Source organism: Gobio gobio, assembly GCF_949357685.1.
Source record: "Gobio gobio genome assembly, chromosome: 14".
NCBI lineage: Eukaryota > Metazoa > Chordata > Actinopteri > Cypriniformes > Gobionidae > Gobio > Gobio gobio.
In genome coordinates this window covers 48,178,059-48,198,876 of record NC_137107.1, presented here as the reverse complement: position 1 = coordinate 48,198,876, position 20,818 = coordinate 48,178,059, and the positions used below count along the sequence as shown (strand labels likewise).

The 20,818-nt window shown below is 40.3% G+C and overlaps 1 protein-coding gene across 1 annotated transcript; it reads right to left on the bottom strand.

Moving 5' to 3' along the window:
- Positions 1–7,439: 7,439 nt before the first annotated feature.
- LOC307136840 (uncharacterized protein) lies at positions 7,440–19,125 on the bottom strand. The gene is made up of 4 exons (XM_079834157.1): positions 19,031–19,125; positions 18,283–18,492; positions 9,141–9,257; positions 7,440–8,967 (listed from the first exon to the last, which is right to left on the bottom strand). The coding sequence occupies exons 2-4, from the start codon at positions 18,338–18,340 to the stop codon at positions 8,186–8,188; spliced, it is 957 nt and encodes a 318-aa protein (XP_079690283.1). The 5' UTR covers positions 18,341–18,492; positions 19,031–19,125; the 3' UTR covers positions 7,440–8,185.
- Positions 19,126–20,818: the final 1,693 nt, after the last annotated feature.

The following is a 20,818-nucleotide window of genomic DNA, read 5'->3' as shown; positions in this document are numbered from 1 at the left end:
ACTATTGATTTAGTATTTAATAATGTATAAGTGATATATAATTATTCATGAAGGCTGGAAATGAAAATCACCTTATATTCAGGTGTGCAGAATTATTAGGCATGTTTTCTTTTACAGATAAATTGAGCCAAAAAAGAGATTTAACTCAGACTGAAAAGTCAAAAAGTATTAAATGCCCATGAGAAGGATGCAATACTAATGCAATACTAGACATTGCAGTTAAGGCGTGACCATTGGACAGTGAAATGCTCGTTGGGTCAGCAGGATCTGACAAAAACAGGTGGTGAAGAAAAGACACCTGTTAACTGCAAAAGAATTAAGAATTAAGGTGAAGAATTAAGGGTGAAACCATCAGGAACCCTTTAGTCTCCAGCGCCACCATTTTCCAGAGCTGCAACCTACCTGGAGTCTCCAGAAGTGAAGGTGTCAGGATCTCAGAGACTTCAGTTAGGTAAAGAATCCTAAAAAATGACCCCCACTAGATAAGAATCACAAGCTGAAGTGTTGTAAAATACATGAAGAAGGTTTTTTTATAGGCTTTATGGACAGATGGGTTGAGAGTGACTCTTGAAGGACCAGCACCACATCCTCTAGCACCACTGTTTGAAGAATTCATCTTCCAGAATCTGGCAGTACGTTTTGGGAGTTCATTTTTAGTCCATCTCTGCAAAACGGACTTCAGGATGGACTAAAATGAACTCCAAAAACGTACTGCCAGATTCTGGAAGATGAATTCTTCAAACAGTGGTACTAGAGGATGTGGTGCTGGTCCTTCAAGAGTCACTCTCAACCTATAAAACCTATAAAGCCTATAAAAAAACCTTCTTCATGTATTAGTTAGTTTATTTTTAGGCCCTTTGGAAAACTGGAAAATTGGGCTAGTTTTCATTCCATTTGGGCGGGTTTTGAGCTGTCATGGGCTGGAAATTTATTTCTGGGACCTGGCAACCCTGGGTAAAGGAGAAAAGAATAGGGTGATCATTTAATGGAAAGCTGACGATTGATTGAACCATTCTCTGGCGTTACACTTGAGTTCTGATTGATCGATTGATGTTATGTATACATGTAAATAATCTTAATATTTAACTTGCATAGGTTTATAAAATAGCTACTCAACACTGTTAATTTAACAGGGATTGTAAAGGGGTTGTGGTTTTACAGACTGGATGATTGTCATTTTACCAACAGGGAGGAAAAAACGAGCCCTGCTTACATTAGATGTGAAAAATATGTTTAGCAGGTTTCATTTGTTAATTATAAAACGAAAACACAACTAAATCTTCACAAATTGCAAAGTCATTAGTTCACGTTTCTCGAGTGTAATAAACAACATCATTCAGTTCATTTGTGATTCATAAAATGAACCGACTCGTTTAGTCGCTAGGATTTAGATTTGTCCTAATAAATAATAAATGATTGAACTCACAGTGTGAAAACACCAGATTTAGAGCAGAATGAGCGGCTGTGTTCCACTTCTCACGTTTATGTTCTTCCCTCGCTCACTTCTCTTCTTCTTCTTCTTCTAGACTCGGATGTGTGTCGTTGCTTCGGCTGCTCGAGCGCCTCCACTGGCGGAACTCTTTATATTTAGAGAACAGGCGATGCGTCGCGGTAAAGTGAAAGTTGCTAATTTAAAGCAATATTATTTAAACTCCGGAATTGGTGAAATATGAAGAGCATCAAGCAGACATTACAAAAAGTAGCTTTAGAAAGACAAACTTTCAGGCTACAACATCATTTATTTTCAGAAGCTGCATCCTCATTGGTATTTACACACATTTACACACCGTTTATTGCAGCTCAGAGGCGGCAGGAATTAAATTACAATTGCATAAATAATGCCATTAGATGAATGGGTTTATAATGAGTATTAGAGTGACAAACCTGCATGACTTTCTTTTTTCTGTGGAACATAAAATATAATTTGAGAAATGTCTCATTATTTTGTTTGTTCACACAATGGAAGTCGATGCAAATGTAACTGGTCTGTTGTCTGCATTGTGTTTTGTGTGTGAGGAAGAACAGGACAGCATTCGGCAGTTTCGCTGATCTTTTATTCCTGATAAAGAACAAATTAAAGCAGCCTCTTTATGAATGAGTCACCCTTGTTTCCTAAAATGAATATGATGTACACCTGTCACCACGTGCTTCATTTCCACTTATAAGACAAAAATAACTCAAGAGTAAAATGACACACAAGTAAAATAATATTATATACATAAAATGGAGTGAAAATATAGACATAAAAGCAATAATTATATAAGATTAACAAGAGCCCAAAAAAACTCACCTCTCCAGTGCATCACCAATGCGAAGAGGAAGAGGAGGGGACAGACAGGGAATTATATTGACTCATGATGTTATCACCACAATTAAAGGGGAAAGCACTCACATTTCAATTAGGCAGTCATATCAGGTGTATGTAAACAATTTTGGGTGAATTCTAATGAACAACAGGAAACTTTTTTTACCTGTTACACAAACAGTACGTTGCGACGATGTAGTCAGTTAGTCGTCATTTGGTCAGCGTGAAATTACTTTTTGACGTTGTGAGGATGTAAAGTTCCATTTTTTTTAATCTTGGCTAATGTTGCGAGTTTATCCCACGGAGAACATTGTAGTGACGTGGTCTCCAGATAACTTTCCAGATAATTGCATTACAAGTATTATCTTTGTGATGTATGCCATTTGGATATTATATGTGACATTAATTCATCAAAGATTTTAAATTAATTAGGGATGGGCAACAGTGGTCGAGTAATCGAGTACTCGAACGTGACAGTGACCATCGATCATGAGAACAATGATCGCCCTGACTTTAAAAAAAATATTTGTCTCTTTTTTATTGGTTATTGTGTCATTTTGCGCGGTACCTGAGGTCTGATTGGTTAGCGTTATACAACACGCCTCCTGACCGCGGCGAAATAAAGTGAAACTGAGGCGTGCACTGCAGTGATGTCTGGAATAACTGATCATTAAATCTTTAGTGCAAGATGTGCAGCGCCAATCTGTCATAGCCTACATAGCATTATAATGAGAACACGATGGAAATAGAATGCTGTAAATTCTCTGTGCTTAGTTCCCCTTGTATCAGCTGTTAAAGCAAATCCACAGAGAAACCAGCGACAACACTCAGACTAGCGCGTGAAGTTCATGTGCGCATTCGCGTCCTTTTCTGCAGATGCACGTTGTAAGATTACTTTTATGTTGTCTATCTGATTAATCTAATATAAGAAGCGTTTGGTTGAGCTTAATAAGCTAGCAAAGCGCTGCCGTTATACCGGCTGTTCATTCTCTTCAGTTTCAGCTCAAATGCATTAATGCTCGAGCTCGACATGGTTTAGAGACAGATATTCTTTTCAGATAGGCTATTTCTTTCTCAGAAACATTGACATTAGTAATGCAGCAGTGCTATACTGTTCTCGTATTTTTTAACAGTAGACCTAGTTTATTTAAAGTTGTTTTTCGTTATGAGTTCGAAAACGCGCAGTGATGTCTGTAAACACTTCTATCATGAATAATAAAATTAAGTGCATGATGTGCAGAGTCAATCTGTCAAAGCATTATAATGAGAACACTATTTTAATAAAATCAATGTTGTTTCTGTGTGCTTTCGTTGTCCGTGTATCAGCGTTGTTAAGGGAAGAGCGCATTCAAAATGTTCCGTTTCAAACCATAGCCTGTAAAATCTAGCACGCTGAAGTTCACGTGCGCATTCACGTCCTTTTGTGGTGATTTAAGTTGTAATAGGTTCATATTAATCTGATATAGGGTGCGTTTGGTTGAGTTTATTAACCAGCTAGCAAGCTCTGCAGGGTGGTGTTATTTCAGTTTCAGCTCAAAGGCAATGCTCGATATTATTGACTTGGTTATTTGAGACGGTCATTTTATAAAGCCGTTTCTTTTTCAAAGACATTTATGCACCATAATCTAGCAGTTATTTTTTGTTTTATATGTTCATGTTTTCATATACCTGTTTTCATGTCACGTTTGTATTTGTCAACAACCATTTTCAAAACAGTATTTTCATTATCTCAATGACGGACAAGCCCCGCCCCCTGCACATGCCCCGCCCCCGAGTACTCGAGTACTCGTTTTTGAGACCTATCGATGATCGAAATGAGAAATTGACAAAAATGCCCATCCCTAAAACGAATCAATGTTTTCAAATCGTCATGTTTGCAAAAACAACAATAAAAAATATAAAAGTGCCACTATTGTCCCACTATCACATGCCAGGAGTGGCATTTTGCACCCGAGCGGGTCATAGAACATCAAAATTAGTTATAAACTCGTGATTTAATATTCGTGAGTTTTATAAAATTCTTCTTCAATCACAGGCGTTTGGGTGACTCAATTTATCCAATAACCACATTACAGGCTTGGTGAGGTGGCAATCATAGCTCCCATGGTTTTCATTGGATAAAGCCAGTCAATGCCTAGCCAATGCCTTGCCAGCAAAGTTTTGATGGATGGACGTAGTAACCAATCAAAAGGCGTCATCTTGCGCAGTATATATGTAAACAGAACTGGTGAATACTACTAGTGCTGACGTTTCCATTCACACCGGCACACGTCTGTCAGTTTACGCACACACCTCAGCGTCAGCTCCCAGACTGTAAAGCAAGGACCACACCGAACCGACGCCAACCAACTAGTGGCGATGAATGAGTTGGCTCACGTTGGCAGTGTCTGGGTCCAAAGTTGCCCTGACACACCAAGCAGATGCTCGACATCTGACGGCCAAGTAGCACGTCCGTTCTGCGGCAGTCGTCTGTTTTCGTTATTCAAAGCGGGAATCCAGTAGAGTTACAGGGATATAAACAAAGCACCTTATAATCTCGCTCAGCACAGACGATCACTTCTGTTTTTTTCTTGTGCACTGGTTCGCTAGCAGAACAGCCAATCGAAATGATCGGAATGACGACTAATCGACAAGCGCCAATTCAACATGTCGAATCAGCTAAAAAATAGCCGACGAGGACCAACGTCAGCCGACGGTGCCGAACACACAGAGAAAACTTATGCCTAGTTCAGACTACACGATTTTAAAACTCGTCGGATTACTGCTCTTTTCACACTGCATGACTATCTGGGCCAGCATTCAGTCACTGCTGTGTTCACACTGACAGATGGATCGGCAACAGGGGGTTTCACACTGCATGACTGTACAAGAGGAAGAATCGCCGACAGCTCTGTCCCGGCCGCAAACTACGTTTCACAAGCAAACACACGCGAGAAGTGAGAAGGAAACAACTAAGATCACACGAGTGTCAGACTGGAGTTCTTGCGCAAGACTGGAATTGTTATTAAAAATATAGACTGCAGTGCAGAAACTTGCGGTCCAAATTGTCTGTGCGCTGATTTGCAGCAAAAAGGAGAAAAAGAAAAAAGATTGTGGTGGAGGAAATGGTTGGGGAGACACAGGGAGCAAGGATTGTGTTCTGCAAAGAGAGTTTGAGGTAAATAAATAATTTTGCAGTGTGCTGCTGCGGCTGGTCAAGCAAATGTTTGTGCTTTGTTTCTGTTTGATAGAATTGTAAATATATATATATTAAAATACTGATATTCTGGTCTATAACTCCTCCCCGAACCTCCTGCTGCCCTGTATCTTGCTCTCTCATTGGCTGTCGGTCATCACCAATGTTTTTTTCAGTCAGAAAACATTTCACACAGCAGGAGTTTAAGCATGCCAAATATCTTGCGGGCGTCGGCGACTCATCTGCTATTCTCTGTGATCGTTTCTTTGATAATTCACACTGTGTGATTGTCACTCATGTGCACGAGCACCAATTTGCCTATGATTTCGGGCATTTGTCGGCGATTTCGCAAAACCCTCATTTAAAATAAGGACCAGGAGAAAAATATTTTACATTTCAACATTTTTATTTTAAACTTAACCTTCCTCTGATTATAATCCCTTTGGTTATAAAGGCAGAAATGTCAACACAACCATGGAAAACACTCAAATAATTAAAATTTAAACACAAGTCTAAAACCACAATGAACACTTAACAATTATCTCTTAACATTAAGGTGCAGTGCCTCCATTATTTCTTTGTAACTGTTACCGTTTAGATGCTTTGTCATAAGGCACTGATGGAGAGTAACATTACCTCTCCATGTAGTTTCAAAGGCTGAATCCGAAATTACCCCTATACACTTAAATAGGGCACTATTTGAGGGGACAGCCATTTGTAGTGGTGTCCGAAACCATAGAGGACGTTATTGAGTGCACTCCTTCTATCCCACTTTGTATGTAACCCACTTTATAATAACGAGTGTACAACTGATGTACACACAGTGGCTGTCCGAATTCGCTCACTTGTCTTCATTCACTCCTTCAAGTGCACTGTATCAGTGGACTAAAGTAGGGAATAGTGATCGAGGGTTTAGGGGGGCGATTTCGGATTCAGCCAAAGTCAAGAATAGCACAACGGCGAGCGCGTCAAATATAAAAACGTCCCCGAACGAACGAGGTGCGTGCTGTCAGCGGAGGCTCGCGTTTGTAAAGTATAAACAAGGCTTAAGGTGGTTAAACAAGTGGTTTTCCACTTAAGGTGGTTATTACCAGTCTTGGTGGGGACGATGGTCAGACTTATAAAATCCAAAAAACTGCCATACTGGCGAGCTGACTTGTTTTCCTGTTTATCAACTTATCAACTTATTATCGGTTCTGTTACTGAAGAATCCAACACGAGACAACGATATGGCGCAACCAGACTTGATACTGTTACATGATTGGCTGTTAGCCTGTCACTCCCTACGTTGCTTGGTTACCAGAGAGTAAGTGCCTTTGTTCATGCAACCAAACTTGCTTTGCAACCTCTGGTTTCTTCCAAAGAAAGAAACAAAATGAATGATCGAACATTTTATCGAGCGCATTTTTTATTGATATCGATTACATGTCTATCGCAATACATATCGTTATCGTTTTATCACCCAGCCCTACTCATTGCTCATCACTGCAGCCTTTGATGTTATCAAAAAATAATGCTATAATCAACACTTTGACGATTCGTTCATCTCGACAGCTGTAATGGTTAAACCAACTTAGTAAAAGTATTCGAGAGGGGTTCCACATGTTATAAAGTTCGTAGAATAAAGAGGAAGAAGACAGGGTCGGCGTGACCGGGACTCGTGTTTATTCAGAACTCTCAGATACAAACAAAATAAACTTGCGCTCTCAACAACTCGGTACAATATAACTTTTTCTTTATCCAGCTCTCCGTCTCTCTGGTCCACGACTGCCCAGTCCGTCTCTCTCTCTCTGGCAGTGCTTGCATGCAGACCTCGCTAAACCGTGCTCCCTCCACCACATAATCTTATACTCTTTTCAAATGCAAAGATGTCAGCCAATCACAACAGTGGGCGTTTACACTGAAGTCTCACTGCAGACACGCCCCTAGAAACAGAGCATTCAAGCCAGAGGGCTAATATCAAGTTAGAAAAAATGCCTTTTATTTCTAAATTATGACATTTTGTGAAGTTAAAATCATACTAACAATATAAGTACACCTCAGGAAACATTATAAAATAATAATAAAAAAATCCACGCCATGGGACCTTTAAGACAGACTAAATCAACTAAATTAACTATTCTGTAAATAGTTGCTTTAGTTTTCCAGTAACTGTATATACATTATAATTAGCAGTTTATTGCAATTTTATTAGAATGAAAACGATTACAAATGTTCTGAAACCAATGGCCTTTTTGAAAGGACGTCTAGACTTTTCTTGACACAAGTTTACAGAAGCTACATTTTTGAGAGCATCATCTTCAAATTTGAATCAAAACATGATCAGACATTCAGTCAGGCCTTTAACATTAAAGTCTCATCCATTTTTCCCCAAGTGAATTTCCATTAAAAAAAACTGTGGGTCACTTACTATACTTTACAATACTAGTCACTTATAATACTTTTTATATATTTTATATATTTTGACTCTTGGGTTACAACATTTCAAGTGTCTAGTTTAAAATAAGACCAGATATTTGTATATAGACCATAGGGTTTAAGAGCTGCAGACATTTATTTTTTGGTGTAGTTTTCAGAAAATTCTCGCACAAAAGGTAACAAATAATTATGTGTCTGATTTTTCTCAGTCGTTACAATCTGCTTAAAAAGATGAGGGAAAATCAAGGCAATAAAATAAGTCACCTCTATTTGTGCAAAACATTTGCTCATTTGGACAACTTCAGGCAATGTTTTTTCTTATGAGTCTGTAGAGTAGATGATTGGGTGTAACTCTTCCCACAGTGTGAGCATTTGTACGGTTTCTCTCCAGTGTGAATTCTCAGGTGTTGATATAAGTGGCTGGACACTCTGAAGGTCTTCCCACAGTCTAAGCACATATGAGGTCTCACACCAGTATGAACTTTAAGGTGTCTTTTAAAGTTTGATCTTTGTAAGAAACTCTTTCCACACTCAGTGCATTTGAACGGTTTTTCTCCAGTGTGAATTATCATGTGCATTCTAAGTTTAGATTTTTCTATGAAACTCTTTCCACACTGAGAGCATGCGAACGGTTTTTCGCCAGTGTGAATTCTCATGTGCCTGTCAAGGGTTGATTTATCTGTGAAACACTTTCCACACTGAGAGCATGTGAATGGTTTTTCTCCAGTGTGAATTATCATGTGTCTTCTAAGTTTTGATTTTTCTAAGAAACTCTTTCCACACTGAGAGCATGTGAAAGGTTTTTCTCCAGTGTGAATTCTCATGTGTCTGTTATGGGTTGATATATCTCGGAAACTCTTTCCACACTGAGAGCATGTGAACGGTTTTTCTCCCGTGTGAATCCTCATGTGTGTCTTAAAGGTTGATTTATTTGTGAAACTCTTTCCACACTGGGAGCAGGTGAACGATCCTTTGACTGCAGCTTTTCGAGTTGTGAAATTCTTTTCAGTTTGTGAAATGCTTCCGTCTTCATTTGTGAAATGTTTGTCTTCAGTCACTTCCATCGGGTCTAAAATCAACATTAAATTCCCATGATTTAATTAAAGGAGGATACATTACAAACAAAATACAGTTTACTATTGAGTCTAATAATATCTTGTTTTAGATGTATTGTTATATGTCAGTTTTCTTAATATTTATGTTCCTCATCGGTTATTAAAGAGAATTAATGAAAACACCAACCTATTTGTTCCTCTGTCTCTTCATCTTTTATTCTGCAGGGTTCTTCCTTAAACTCCATCTTTAAAATAGTATGCCAGTAGTTTCTCCTGGAGTAATTCCTCCTGCTTGCTGCTTCTCCTGTGGGAAGATGGGAATATTCCCAGCATTTAAATACTCATGAACGACTGTGGGAGCGGCTTCACTGACTGATGGTGTGAATTGTGGTCGCTGCTGATCATCACACTTTCAATCACTCTTAATTATCCAGGTGCAAATGTTTGCTCAAATAGTCATTTAATGATTACTATTAAGTTTTAACTTCAACTTTCAACTCACATGGCTGATTTTTTTATTTGCTTTATCATGAGTTATGATTTGTCATAGGGAACTTATCTCAGGGAATACATTACCTTTTGAACAGTCAGTCACATTGCTACACGCTAAGGGAACCTATCCAGTCACGCTATGATAAGCGTGACAACATGTACCTCTACCCAAGTAGAGTAAAACTGTAAAACTGTCCAAACTGTAAAATCTGGCGATGGTATATGGTGAAGACCAACCGGCCGCTCTCGAGATATCACCAAAAGATACTCCGCTTGACCTCACCCAGGAGAAGGCCATGCCTCATGTGTAATGAGCCCTGACACCTATGGGGCACTGCAGGCTCATAGAAGCATAGGCTAAAGCGATAGCATCCAGCAACCATCTAGATAGTCTTTGCTTTGTTACTGGAAGCACTTTGGTGCGGCCACCGAAGCTTACAAAAAGCTGCTGCGACTGTCTGTACTGGGCGGAGCGCTCAATGTATGCTCTCAGATACATGTGATATATGATATATGATACTTCACACAAGACTGGGTCCTGGTTCCTGGCTGAGCATCAGCTATAGAACACAGACCATTTAAGAGCCTAGAGGCACCTGGTAAAAGGAACTCTAGCCACATTGATAGTGCTCAGGATGCTCTTTGGGAGGTCCCTGTGCTCCCGTCGAGGCCCCATAGTCTGGAACGGGGGTGCCAAATCATCCTGTTTGCCTGGTAAAGGAGGTCTTTCCTCAGGGGAATTGGCCAAGGGGCTGCTAAGAGCAGCTGGATCATCTCGGGGAACAAAGGCTGGGTATGCCTGAGCGAGGCCACAAGTAGGACTATATGTCCCCCTCCCTGATTCTCTTTATGACTTGGGGGAGGAGCAAGACCGGAGGAAAAGCACAAAGTGGATGGCTTGGCCAGTAGTGGGCCAGCGCATCCCTGCTCTTCGAGAAAATATTGGACTATGACAGTTGTCGTCGGAAGTGAAGAGGTCAACCTCTGCCCTCCCGAAAACATTCAATATAATTTGAACCATTTGGGTTTATTCCCCTAGGGACAGAACAGAGAACGCCCAATCTGTGTTGGAGGGATCTGTGGTGACTACCATTCATCTCGAGACTGTTCCGAAGCTCACCCCTGACTCGAAGAGACTGGGTTTCGACCAGGGCTTTGACACAGCCGTGGTTTACTCTGATCAATAGGTGGCCCGAGTGCCATGCTTGGGGAGGAACCTGTGGTTTCAGCCAGTACTGCAGGGTACGCATGTGCAGCATGCCCAGAGGGAGTACTGATGAAGCTGAGGCCATGAGGCCTAGCATCCTCTTAAAGGTTCTGAGGGGTCTGTTGGTCCCCGTTTCGAACAAACGTGCAAAGCCGCTGGATAGATTGTGATTGCTTGTCTGACAGCAAGTCAGAGTCTTGAGGCAAGTAAATGGCAAAATATATGGGAATGTAATATAGGCTACCAGGAAAGGGATTATCTGCCTGGGAAGCAACAAGCTCTTGGCTGTGTTTATTCTGAGACCCAGGCATTCTAAATGGCTGAGGAGAACAAATTTGTGAAAATTTTGTTCCGCCTCCGACCGGGCCAGAACGAACCAGTCACCGAGGTAGTTCAAGATGCGCATTCCCATTTGTCTCAAAGGGGACAGTGCTGCATCCATGCATTTTGTAAAAGTGTGAGGGGTCAGGGACAGTCCGAGTTCAAATGGTAGGACTGTATACTTATGTATACTTTTATACTTACTGTAAGCCTTCTTGTCAAACTAGAATCTCAAGAACAGTCTGTGACAGGGAATTATCTGGATATGAAAGTATGCATCTTACAGATCCACTGAGAAGAACCAATCCATCGGGCGAACCTTCACGAGGATTTGCTTCAATGTTAACATTCTGAACGTTCATTTGATAAGGGCCTTTTTCAGATGTCTGAGGTCTAGAATGGGCCTGAGGCCACCATCTTTTTTGGGAACAAGTAAGTATCGGCTGTAGAAGCCCGACTCGGTCTGGGCTGGTGGCACCGCCTCTATAGCCCCTTTTTCCAATAAGCTCATCACTTCAAAACGGGGTGGGTTGCGAGCAAACTGAATCGGGCCGCTGGGAGGGAAACTCAGAGCATTTTGGAGGGTGGTCCAGCCCTCCCCTCTTCCTACTCTGCAGATCAGGACTGCTTCCTCTGCTCAGGGTCCAGTGTTATCTTAGGCACTTAGGTGCTAAGGTGCTTGGGTGCTAAGCGTTTCGTCTGACTGGGGTGCTGCCGCTGCTCAGGTGATGGGCGGGGGTGAGTAGCTGCAGGTGCTGGTTTTGTCTGCTGCTGAGTCGCAATTTTCTGGCTCTCCACGATTTCGCCAGTTCTTCGTGGACTTACGGGAAGAACGGCGTGGCTCGAGGAGCCTGCTGGCACCCTGGCAGGAACCACTCATCTAAGCGGCTGCGTGTGGGCTCCTCAGACGAGGCCCAAACCAGACCGAGCTCGCTGATGGCCTTGGTGAGAACGTGGATCAGCTCAGCGTCCACACCAGCCCTGGAGTCGCTGCGGTGCTGAGACAGCAAGGGGACGGGGCTTCAATGGAGCCTGACCAATCCTCCCTGTCAGATGCCGCCAATGACACCTCTGCGTCGAGTGGGGGGTGTTGGTCAGAGCAAGAAAACAGCACGGGCGACCCATTTCTCAGAGGAGACAGTGAGGCACGTGGGCACTGGGCCGGCGTGAGCTCCCTGGCCTCTGTATACTCGACCCCTCTGACTCCGCTGTTTTTTTCCGTCGAGGCTCGACAGGAAAAGGAAATGGGAGAATGCGAGGGAAAGAGCGATATCCTCGAGTGGAGAGAGGAGAGCGGCATACTCTCGCATTGAGAACAGCCGGACCCGGTAAGAGTGGCGTGGGCCTTGCCCAGGCAGACAACACACTCGTCGTGACCGTCCTCGTCATGCAGAGAGGCTCTGCATGTGCCACAGGTGTGGCGCGACATTTGCAACAACGCTGGCTTTTTCAATGCAGGAGATTAAATCTGAATCCATGGCAATTCGAGTGTCTTTTATAGGCAGATGCCCTGCCCATTCTGGCGGGCTCTGCACTCAGCTCGGCGGACTTCGCACCGAATGGTTCGTACAGTTATAGCGCTCTGCCATTGGTTCGTGCAGTTCCTGGCCAATAGCGTGCGAGTACACATAGGCTATTCATTCATTTAAATGGTGTCGCGGAATGTTCATTAACCGTATAATGCTGCAAAAGCATTTCAAAGTTCTTTTTACCCCAAAGCAAAGTACAATCAAGAATTTTGTGTGCTGGTGAGAGACGCAGACAAAGAAAACGGTTCAATTTAATATAAGCAGAGGTGTAAAGTAACAAATTACAAATACTCTCATTACTGTAATTGAGTACCGTATTTTCCGGAATATAAGTCGCTCCGGAGTATAAGTCGCATCAGTCAAAAAATGCGTCATGAAGAGGAAAAAAACATATATATGCCGCACTGGACTATAAGTCGCATTATACTGGACTATAACGCCGCCTTCACAACGCACGCACAAGCGTTGGCGGGGCAGAAGCAGTGCTTATGGAGAGCGGGAGCGCCCGCTGTGCATTCACACTGGCAGCGTTTGTCTCGCGCAGCTGAGCGTTGTTCAAGCACCCGTCTGTGGACTCGTTCCTCCAGCTCTGGCCATCTTGCTTTCAGTCCGCGATTAGCTTTCTTTGTTTTCTTCATTACAGTTAAAGTAACCTTTGCTTTTCGCCAGTCCCTCACAAGTTTCTCACTCCCTTCAAACTTTCTTTCTGCTGCTCGATTACCGTTTTCGGCTGCATATTTTACTAACGTTACCTGCAGTTTGTAATTTGCAGAATAGGATTTTCTTTTTGGGGGGCATTTTGTTTGTGTTCAGTCTTTCTCAGTTGTCTTTTAGTTAATATTTCAGTTAACAGGTTTTCAGTTTTCAGTTGTTTTCAGTTTCAGGCTACAGGAGCAGCATGGTGCAGCCTCTCGCGGCTGTAGACATAACTAAATGTTTATTCTTGTCAATCAGAATAAATACATTTTTATATATAAGTCGCACCTGACTATAAGTCGCAGGACCAGCCAAACTATGAAAAAAAGTGTCACTTATAGTCTGGAAAATATGGTCGTTTTTCTCAGGAATTGTACTTTATTAAGTAGTTAATTATAAATATAAGAAACTGATTTTAGTTGGTGTAAATGAAGTAGCCTGGTTATGCACACAAATTAGTTTATATAGGGTTCCCTTCTAGACACACAGCTCAAACTCATGAAAGTGCATTTATAGCATGGATTGTATTTATTGTGCAATTTATATGCAGAAATTAGAAACTTGTATCATATGCACGTAAAATATAATTTCTGCGTGTAAATTGCACAATCAATTAATTCTATAGATTTGTATGTGCTTTCAACTATGCAGCCCAGGGGTCGTAATACCCTGCACTGGGGCCCGTCATTACTAAGTTACGCCACTGCATCGAGGTAGGACGTTGCCATGATAGTTCATTTCCGAATGATCACTGTTGTTTTTATGGGACATTATTTCAGGGAATATTGTTAATTTAGGTGTTATAGGTCGTTAAAGGGTTACTTCTGTGATTTAGCATTAAGCTTTGTATTTAAAGTAAAATTTTTGAATTTGGTGCCTTCTAGACTGAGAAAAGACAGAAAATGTATTTGTCTCATGTGGATGAAAGACAACAACTCCCAGAATGCACTTGCTTCGCTTCCCTATGAGGCCACTCCGTACACCGCCCCCAGCGTCGTTTTGATCTTCATAATAATACAATAATTTCGTTCAGTTAGAGAATAAACACTACAATAAAAAAATGAACGCGTGTTTTCAATAAAGTGTGAGTGAGCCGAACGAAAGTCACAGCACAGACGCAGCAGTGTCAGATTTCATTCCTCACGAAGAGCTGAGCAGAGCTGAGGGAACGTTAAGCGCCAGTCTGGCACGTTTTCAGATCGCATATGGAAGCTAAACTATCACAGAAATTCATTGAAAAGTTGAAACACTGACTTTACTCTGCACCGCGCTCCGTTATAATTGTCCATGCGGCCGTCTGCGTCTTACATTCTGTGCGTGAGATCTCTCCCCTATGGGCGGGTTGATAACATGCAGAACGGCTCCATCTAGTGGCTGTAGTTTTTAGCCTCTGGCCAAAAAAGATTTTTTCCAGAAATAAAATGCATAAATCTCTCGTTCAGGGGATATGAGGGGGGAAAGTACCATAATTTGAATATACTACCGGGTTAATACTGATACAAAGCCTAATGCTAAATCACTGAAGTTAACCCTTTAAATTATGTTGAACTAATGCCTGACATATTGTGACACACGAACACCCTGACAGTAGCTCGCACATCACATGAAGATCACGCACAGAAACCCTGTGATTTATCACTAAAGTACCCAGGGTTTTTCCTGGGTCAAAAATGGTCTTCGGTGGTGGCTGACAGACATGGTCATCCACACACACACACACACACACACACACACACACACATACACACACACACACACACACACACAGTAAAAACGTACCCTACCCATGTGATCTGCAAGCGCAATACTGACAATACATTTTAAATAAATTCAAAGAAAGTTTGTAATTTTTGCTTATCTTATTTTGATACCTTGATGTTTGTTTTTGTTCCTCATTTTTACACTATTTACAGATAATTGTTTTGATATATAATCATATCATATTATCGTTTTTTTAATCAAAGTAGTATTAAAAAAATGAACAAATAGCCTCATTTTCTGCCATATACAATTTCATCAGCTAGCTAATAACTTTGTTCTGGGTTCACCTCACTCCAGTCTAAACTAGATGATTTTGGGCTATTTATTTTACTACACATTGTGAACATCAGCTGAAAGACTGTGGTTAATTAAAACTAACTCTTACACCCACTCTTGTTAAAATGGTTAAGTACACTTGTGTTCTCATTTCAGATGTGTTCAGAGTAAATGATTAAACTGATTCGTGAGTGCAGTGTTGGACAGATCAGTTGTTCTAACCAGTCGTTAAAATGATTCGGTTCAAAGGAGTCATCAGGTCGCAAATCGGACATTAGCAGACGCAGTGTTTCCCAAACTTTTTTCGGTCATGGCACCCTTTGAAAATGTTCTGCATTTTGTGGCACCCCCTCCCATACGTTACGCTTCAGTATTTGCCATGTTCAGGGTAAAAAGGGTAAAAAAAAGAACATAATAAGATCAAATAATTTAAATACAAGCCGCAGCACAAATAAATACTATTGAGCAAAGACACTAATAAAATAAACTATGCTTTTCAGGTTTTTCAGGTACGTCTAACATTAGTTTTCAGGTACAGAAATTGATCAAATGTAAAATAACATAGCATATTTGACTGTATAAATTAAAGATTAATCCTATTAAATCTATTCAATCAAGAGCAGTGAGTGATGTCCTTGTCTTTTGTTGTTTGACATTAAACAGACAGCAGTAAAGGCTACTGCCCCTTTAAGACCTAATGCTCGGATATGCGTCGTCTTTCTTTCTATATTAAGTTTACTTAAGGCATATACAGACTGTGTCTGCTAGAATACTCATCAAGATGGACATGTTGACATGCTCTTGAACGGACACACTCACACAAAAGTAAGACTTGAAAGAGAACTCAATATTTGCGCGCTGTGAGACGTGTGCGCGCTTTCGGATGAATGCACAGAGACACATTTTCTCACAGCGTGCGCGACTTCTCATTTGCGTCGTCTTGCACAACACCCGGGTGATGACGGCGAAAATGACTGGTCATACGGCAGCACTCACATGCATTGAACAAAGTTTACAAAGAGAGAATTATTTGAACAATTTGACTTTTACACGGCACCCCGGTTGGGAAACACTGCTCTACTACATCAATCATAAATCACAATAACTGATCAAATAAGGCTTTGGCGGGACAAAAATTTGTTTTTTTGCGGCCGCCAAAAAAATTTTAATGTAGGAAAAACCCTGAGTACCTTAGAAACTCAACCATTATAGATTTGAATACATTTGAAGTAAGTACAAACCACAGCTTCATAAATAATAGAGACGGTATGACTAATTCACAATCACTCTCTCATTAAAGCTACACTGTGTGATATTTTCCCCCATCTAGCGGTGAAAAGGTATATGACCATCCAGTGAATATTAATGTCTGTTCCTCTCAATTCCGATTTCGTTTTAACTCCTACGGTGGCCGATTAGTCCAAGATTAACATGGCTTCCAGTTCGACCTCGTCCACATTCGACACAGTGCCATCGAGTGTTAAAAACGCGAAAGGCGAATCTTGAATTTACGGGTATGTCTCTCTTTGGCTAATGTACTTTCAAGATGGAGGGGCAACATGGCGACCGGCATTCGAACCCCTCACCCGTATGTATTTTCAATGGCATATTATAAACTTACGAGAATACTTTATAACTTGAAAGAAGTAAATATACATTAATGAGCACATATTTTGAAAGAACTAAGTGTTTTTAGCTAAGAATAAACTAAAAAAGTTACACAGTGTAGCTTTAATGCATTCAAATAAATGTAATATAGGCCTACTGGGCTAATTTATCTGTATCTGACAACAAACCGAAATCTGCCCCATAGACAATAACTGCTGAAAGTGAACCGCTTCCTTCAAGTATTTTAAAATCACAAAGAAATTTACTTTTTCATTAGAAAAAAAATATCCCACCTTTTAATAGTTGAAAATAGTTACAGTGCAAACATTATCAGTGAACTATGGGGGCAAAAAAAGAAAAGCAGAAAAAGAAAAAAAAGAAAAAAAAAGAAAAATAATCGTTCATTAGTCGCAATCGAGGTAAAATGTTCAACTAATCGATGTTAATTAAAATAAGATTTTTTATTTTTGGTCAAATCGTTACAGTCCTATTAACCTACTCCGTACTGAAGCGCACACATAAAGCTTGCCACAAATAACCGGCAAAAGTAATGATTATGAATGTCAAAAATAGCAGGGAGACATTTTAATTGTTTATTATTTAACTAGTGTTTTCTGTGTCAGTTTTGGCTAAAAAGATGAAGTTGATGACACTGACTCGACATCTTCGCAGAGAAACGCACATGTCATACGGATCACAATCAGAGAGTAGCCCATTTCTTTTCATTTTGAATAGTTTAGTTTATCAGGCTATCTATAGACATATTTATCATGTCTGTGAGGGAAATATCTTATACGCTGTTCACTGTGTTTAAGAATTGCGTGGTGTTTGAATTGAGATGGCAATGTTTTAGCGATTAATAATGCAGCTCTAGTTGGCAGCAGTTCTGGTGGATGAAGGGCCCCTCAAGAGCCCAGGGGCCCCTTATAGTCAATGCGGCCCTGAGTACATTCATGGTAAATGTTTGTAAGGGTGGCGATATGGGGATTTAAAAGTCTTCAAACTTTGTTCATGGCAGTGTTTCTCCTGTTTTCCTCAGTCTTGTTGGGAATGTTGAGGCAGTTTCATCATTTAAAACTAGTTTAATCATTGAGTGATTTGTGGTTTGTAACAGTTGTTGAATTGAAACGCTTCCCAATAATGGTGCCCGGGACCGGGAGAAAATGCAACTTCTTTTAGCTTGCGTTCTGTTATCCACTGGGCCATGCTGCGTCGAAAACTAGTGAAATACTAGATAATTCAGTGACAGAGCGGTCCGAACAAATTTAAATTATTTCAGACCGTTATGCAAGCATATTTGTCCAATTCACGGAAAATAATTGAGTCAAAAGAATTATATTAAAATAAAGTTTACTATTGAGTCTAATAATATCTAGTTTAGATGTATTGATCTGTGTCAGTAATGTTCTTCATTAAAGAGAATGAAAGAAAACACAAACCTATTTGTTCCTCTGTCTGTTCATCTTTTATTCTGCAGGGTTCTTCCTCAAACTCCATCTTTACAATAGTATGTCTGTAGTTTCTCCTGGAGTAATTCCTCCTGCTTGCTTCTTCTTCTCCGGTGGGAAGATGGGAATATTCCCAGCATTTAAACTCTCATGAACGGCTGTGGGAGCGGCTTCACTGACTGAAGGTGTGAATTGTGGTCGCTGTTGATCAGTGGATGGTAAAGGAGAAAAGAATAGGGTGATCATTTAATGGAAAGCTGACGATTGATTGAACCATTCTCTGGCGTTTCAATTGATTTCTGATTGATCAATGGCTGTTATATATACAATTAAAGAATTGTTATATTTAACTTGCATAAGTTCTACAAAATAGCTACTCAACACTGTTAATTTAACGGGAATGGTAAAAAAGGGTTGTGGTTTTACAGACGGGATGCTTCTTGTCATCAACAAGGTGGGAAAAAAGAGCCCTGCTTACATTAGATATGATTTATCATTCAAAACTATGTTTACCAGGTTTCATTTGATCATTGCATAAAACACAACTCATAAACTTAATTAAATTAAATTAAATTATAGTAACTATAGTAATTATAGTAGAGTTCACGTTTCACGAGTGTAATGAACAACATGAGCCGGTTCATTTCGATTCATTTCTGAGTGATTCACAAAATGAACCGACTCGTTTAGTCGCTAGGATTTAGATTTGTCCTAATAAATGATAAATTAATGAACTCACAGTGTGAAAACATCAGATTTAGAGCAGAATGAACGACTGTGTTCTACTTCTCATGTTTATGTTCTTTCCTCGCTCACTTCTCTTCTTCGTCTTATAGACTCGGATGTGTGTCCTTGCTCGAGCGCCTCCACTGGCGGAAGAGAACAGGCGATGCGTCGCGCTAAAGTGAAAGTTAAAGTTGCTCATTTAAAGCAATATTATTTAAACTCCGTAATCGGTGAAATAGGAAGAGCATCAAGTAGACATTACAAAAAGTTGCTTTAGAATGAGACAAACTTTCAGGCTTAACCTACAACGACCATGATTTATTTTCAGAAGCTGCATACCAGTACATTGGTATTTGCACACATTTACACACCGTTTATTGCAGCTCGGCGGCAGGAATGCAATTACAATTACATAAATAATGCCATTAGATGAATGGGTTTATAATGAGTATTAAAGTGACAGTCAATATTTACTCTCCCTATAGTTTCAAAACTGTATGACTTTCTTTTTTCTGTGGAACATAAAATATAATTTGAGAAATGTCTCATTATTTTGTTTGTTCACACAATGGAAGTCGATGCAAATGTAACTGGTCTGTTGTCTGCGTTGTGTTTTGTGTGTGAGGAAGAACAGGACAGCATTCAGCAGTTTAGAACAAATTAAAGCAGCCTCTTTAGATTAGATTAGATTAGATTCAACTTTATTGTCATTACACAAGTACAAGTACAAGGCAACGAAATGCAGTTTAGGTCTAACCAGAAGTGCAATAGCAGCAAGTGCTGGATATACAATGGATGCGTAAGTGCAGGACATGGATATGTACTGAATATATATAAATATGTATAAATAGAGAGACGTTATTACTATAAACAGAACTGAATTTACAGGTGAATATGTACAGTGAATAAATATACAGATGGCTATTACTATAAACAGAATTTACAGGTGAATATGTACTATGAATACAATATACAGATGGCTATTACTATAAACAGAATTTTACAGATAGAGGTATACAATGATATGTTAGGCTAAAATGAGGAATATGGCAGTGGATTAGGGTAGTGCAATAAATTATGGACAGAGCTATCCGGAGAAAAGTGTAAAAGTGCTGTGGAAAGTGGTTGCATATTACAGTTAGAAGTACAGTGCAAAATGCAAATGTAAACATTGGTACTATAAATACAGTCGGCAGTGCAAATGAGCATAATCCAGTTAAGATATGGCAGTGCAAGATGCATATGTAAACAGTTGTTACTGTGATAAACAGTCGGTAGTGCAAATAACAAAGTGAAGGTAGATGTGAGGTAGGAGAGTTATCAGTTTATGAGGGAAGTGGATCAACGGGGGTTTGAGTTCAATAAAGAGACAGCTCTGGGGAAAAAACTGTTCTGTAGTCTGCTGGTCCTGGTCCGGTGGATCCTGAAACGCCTGCCGGAGGGCAGGAGAGAAAACAGTCTGTGGGCTGGGTGAGAGGAGTCCTTAAGGATGCTGCGAGCTCGATGCAGACAGCGTTTCCTCTGGATGTGCTCGATGGCAGGCAGTGGAGTCCCTGTGATGCGCTGGGCAGTTTTCACCACCCGCTGCAGTGCCTTGCGCTCCGCTTTATGAATGAGAGTCACCCTTGTTTTCAAAAATGAATATGATGTAGGCTACACCTGTCACCATGTGCTTCATTTCCACTTATAAGACAAAAATAACTCAAAAAGAGTAAAATGACACAATAATATTATATATTAATTGGAGTGAAAATATAGTTAGTTAAATAAAGTTCTACCAGAAAGACTCGGGAGAATTAAT

Coding starts and splice junctions, on each gene's coding strand:
- LOC307136840 (XM_079834157.1), bottom strand. CDS start 18,340: ATGGAGTTTGAGGAAGAACCCTGCAGAATAAAAGATGAACAGACAGAG. Junction 9,258..18,282: donor ACAGACAGAGGAACAAATAG/GTTTGTGTTTTC, acceptor ATCTTCCCACAG/GAGAAGCAGCAAGCAGGAGG. Junction 8,968..9,140: donor AGAGACAGAGGAACAAATAG/GTTGGTGTTTTC, acceptor TGTTGATTTTAG/ACCCGATGGAAGTGACTGAA.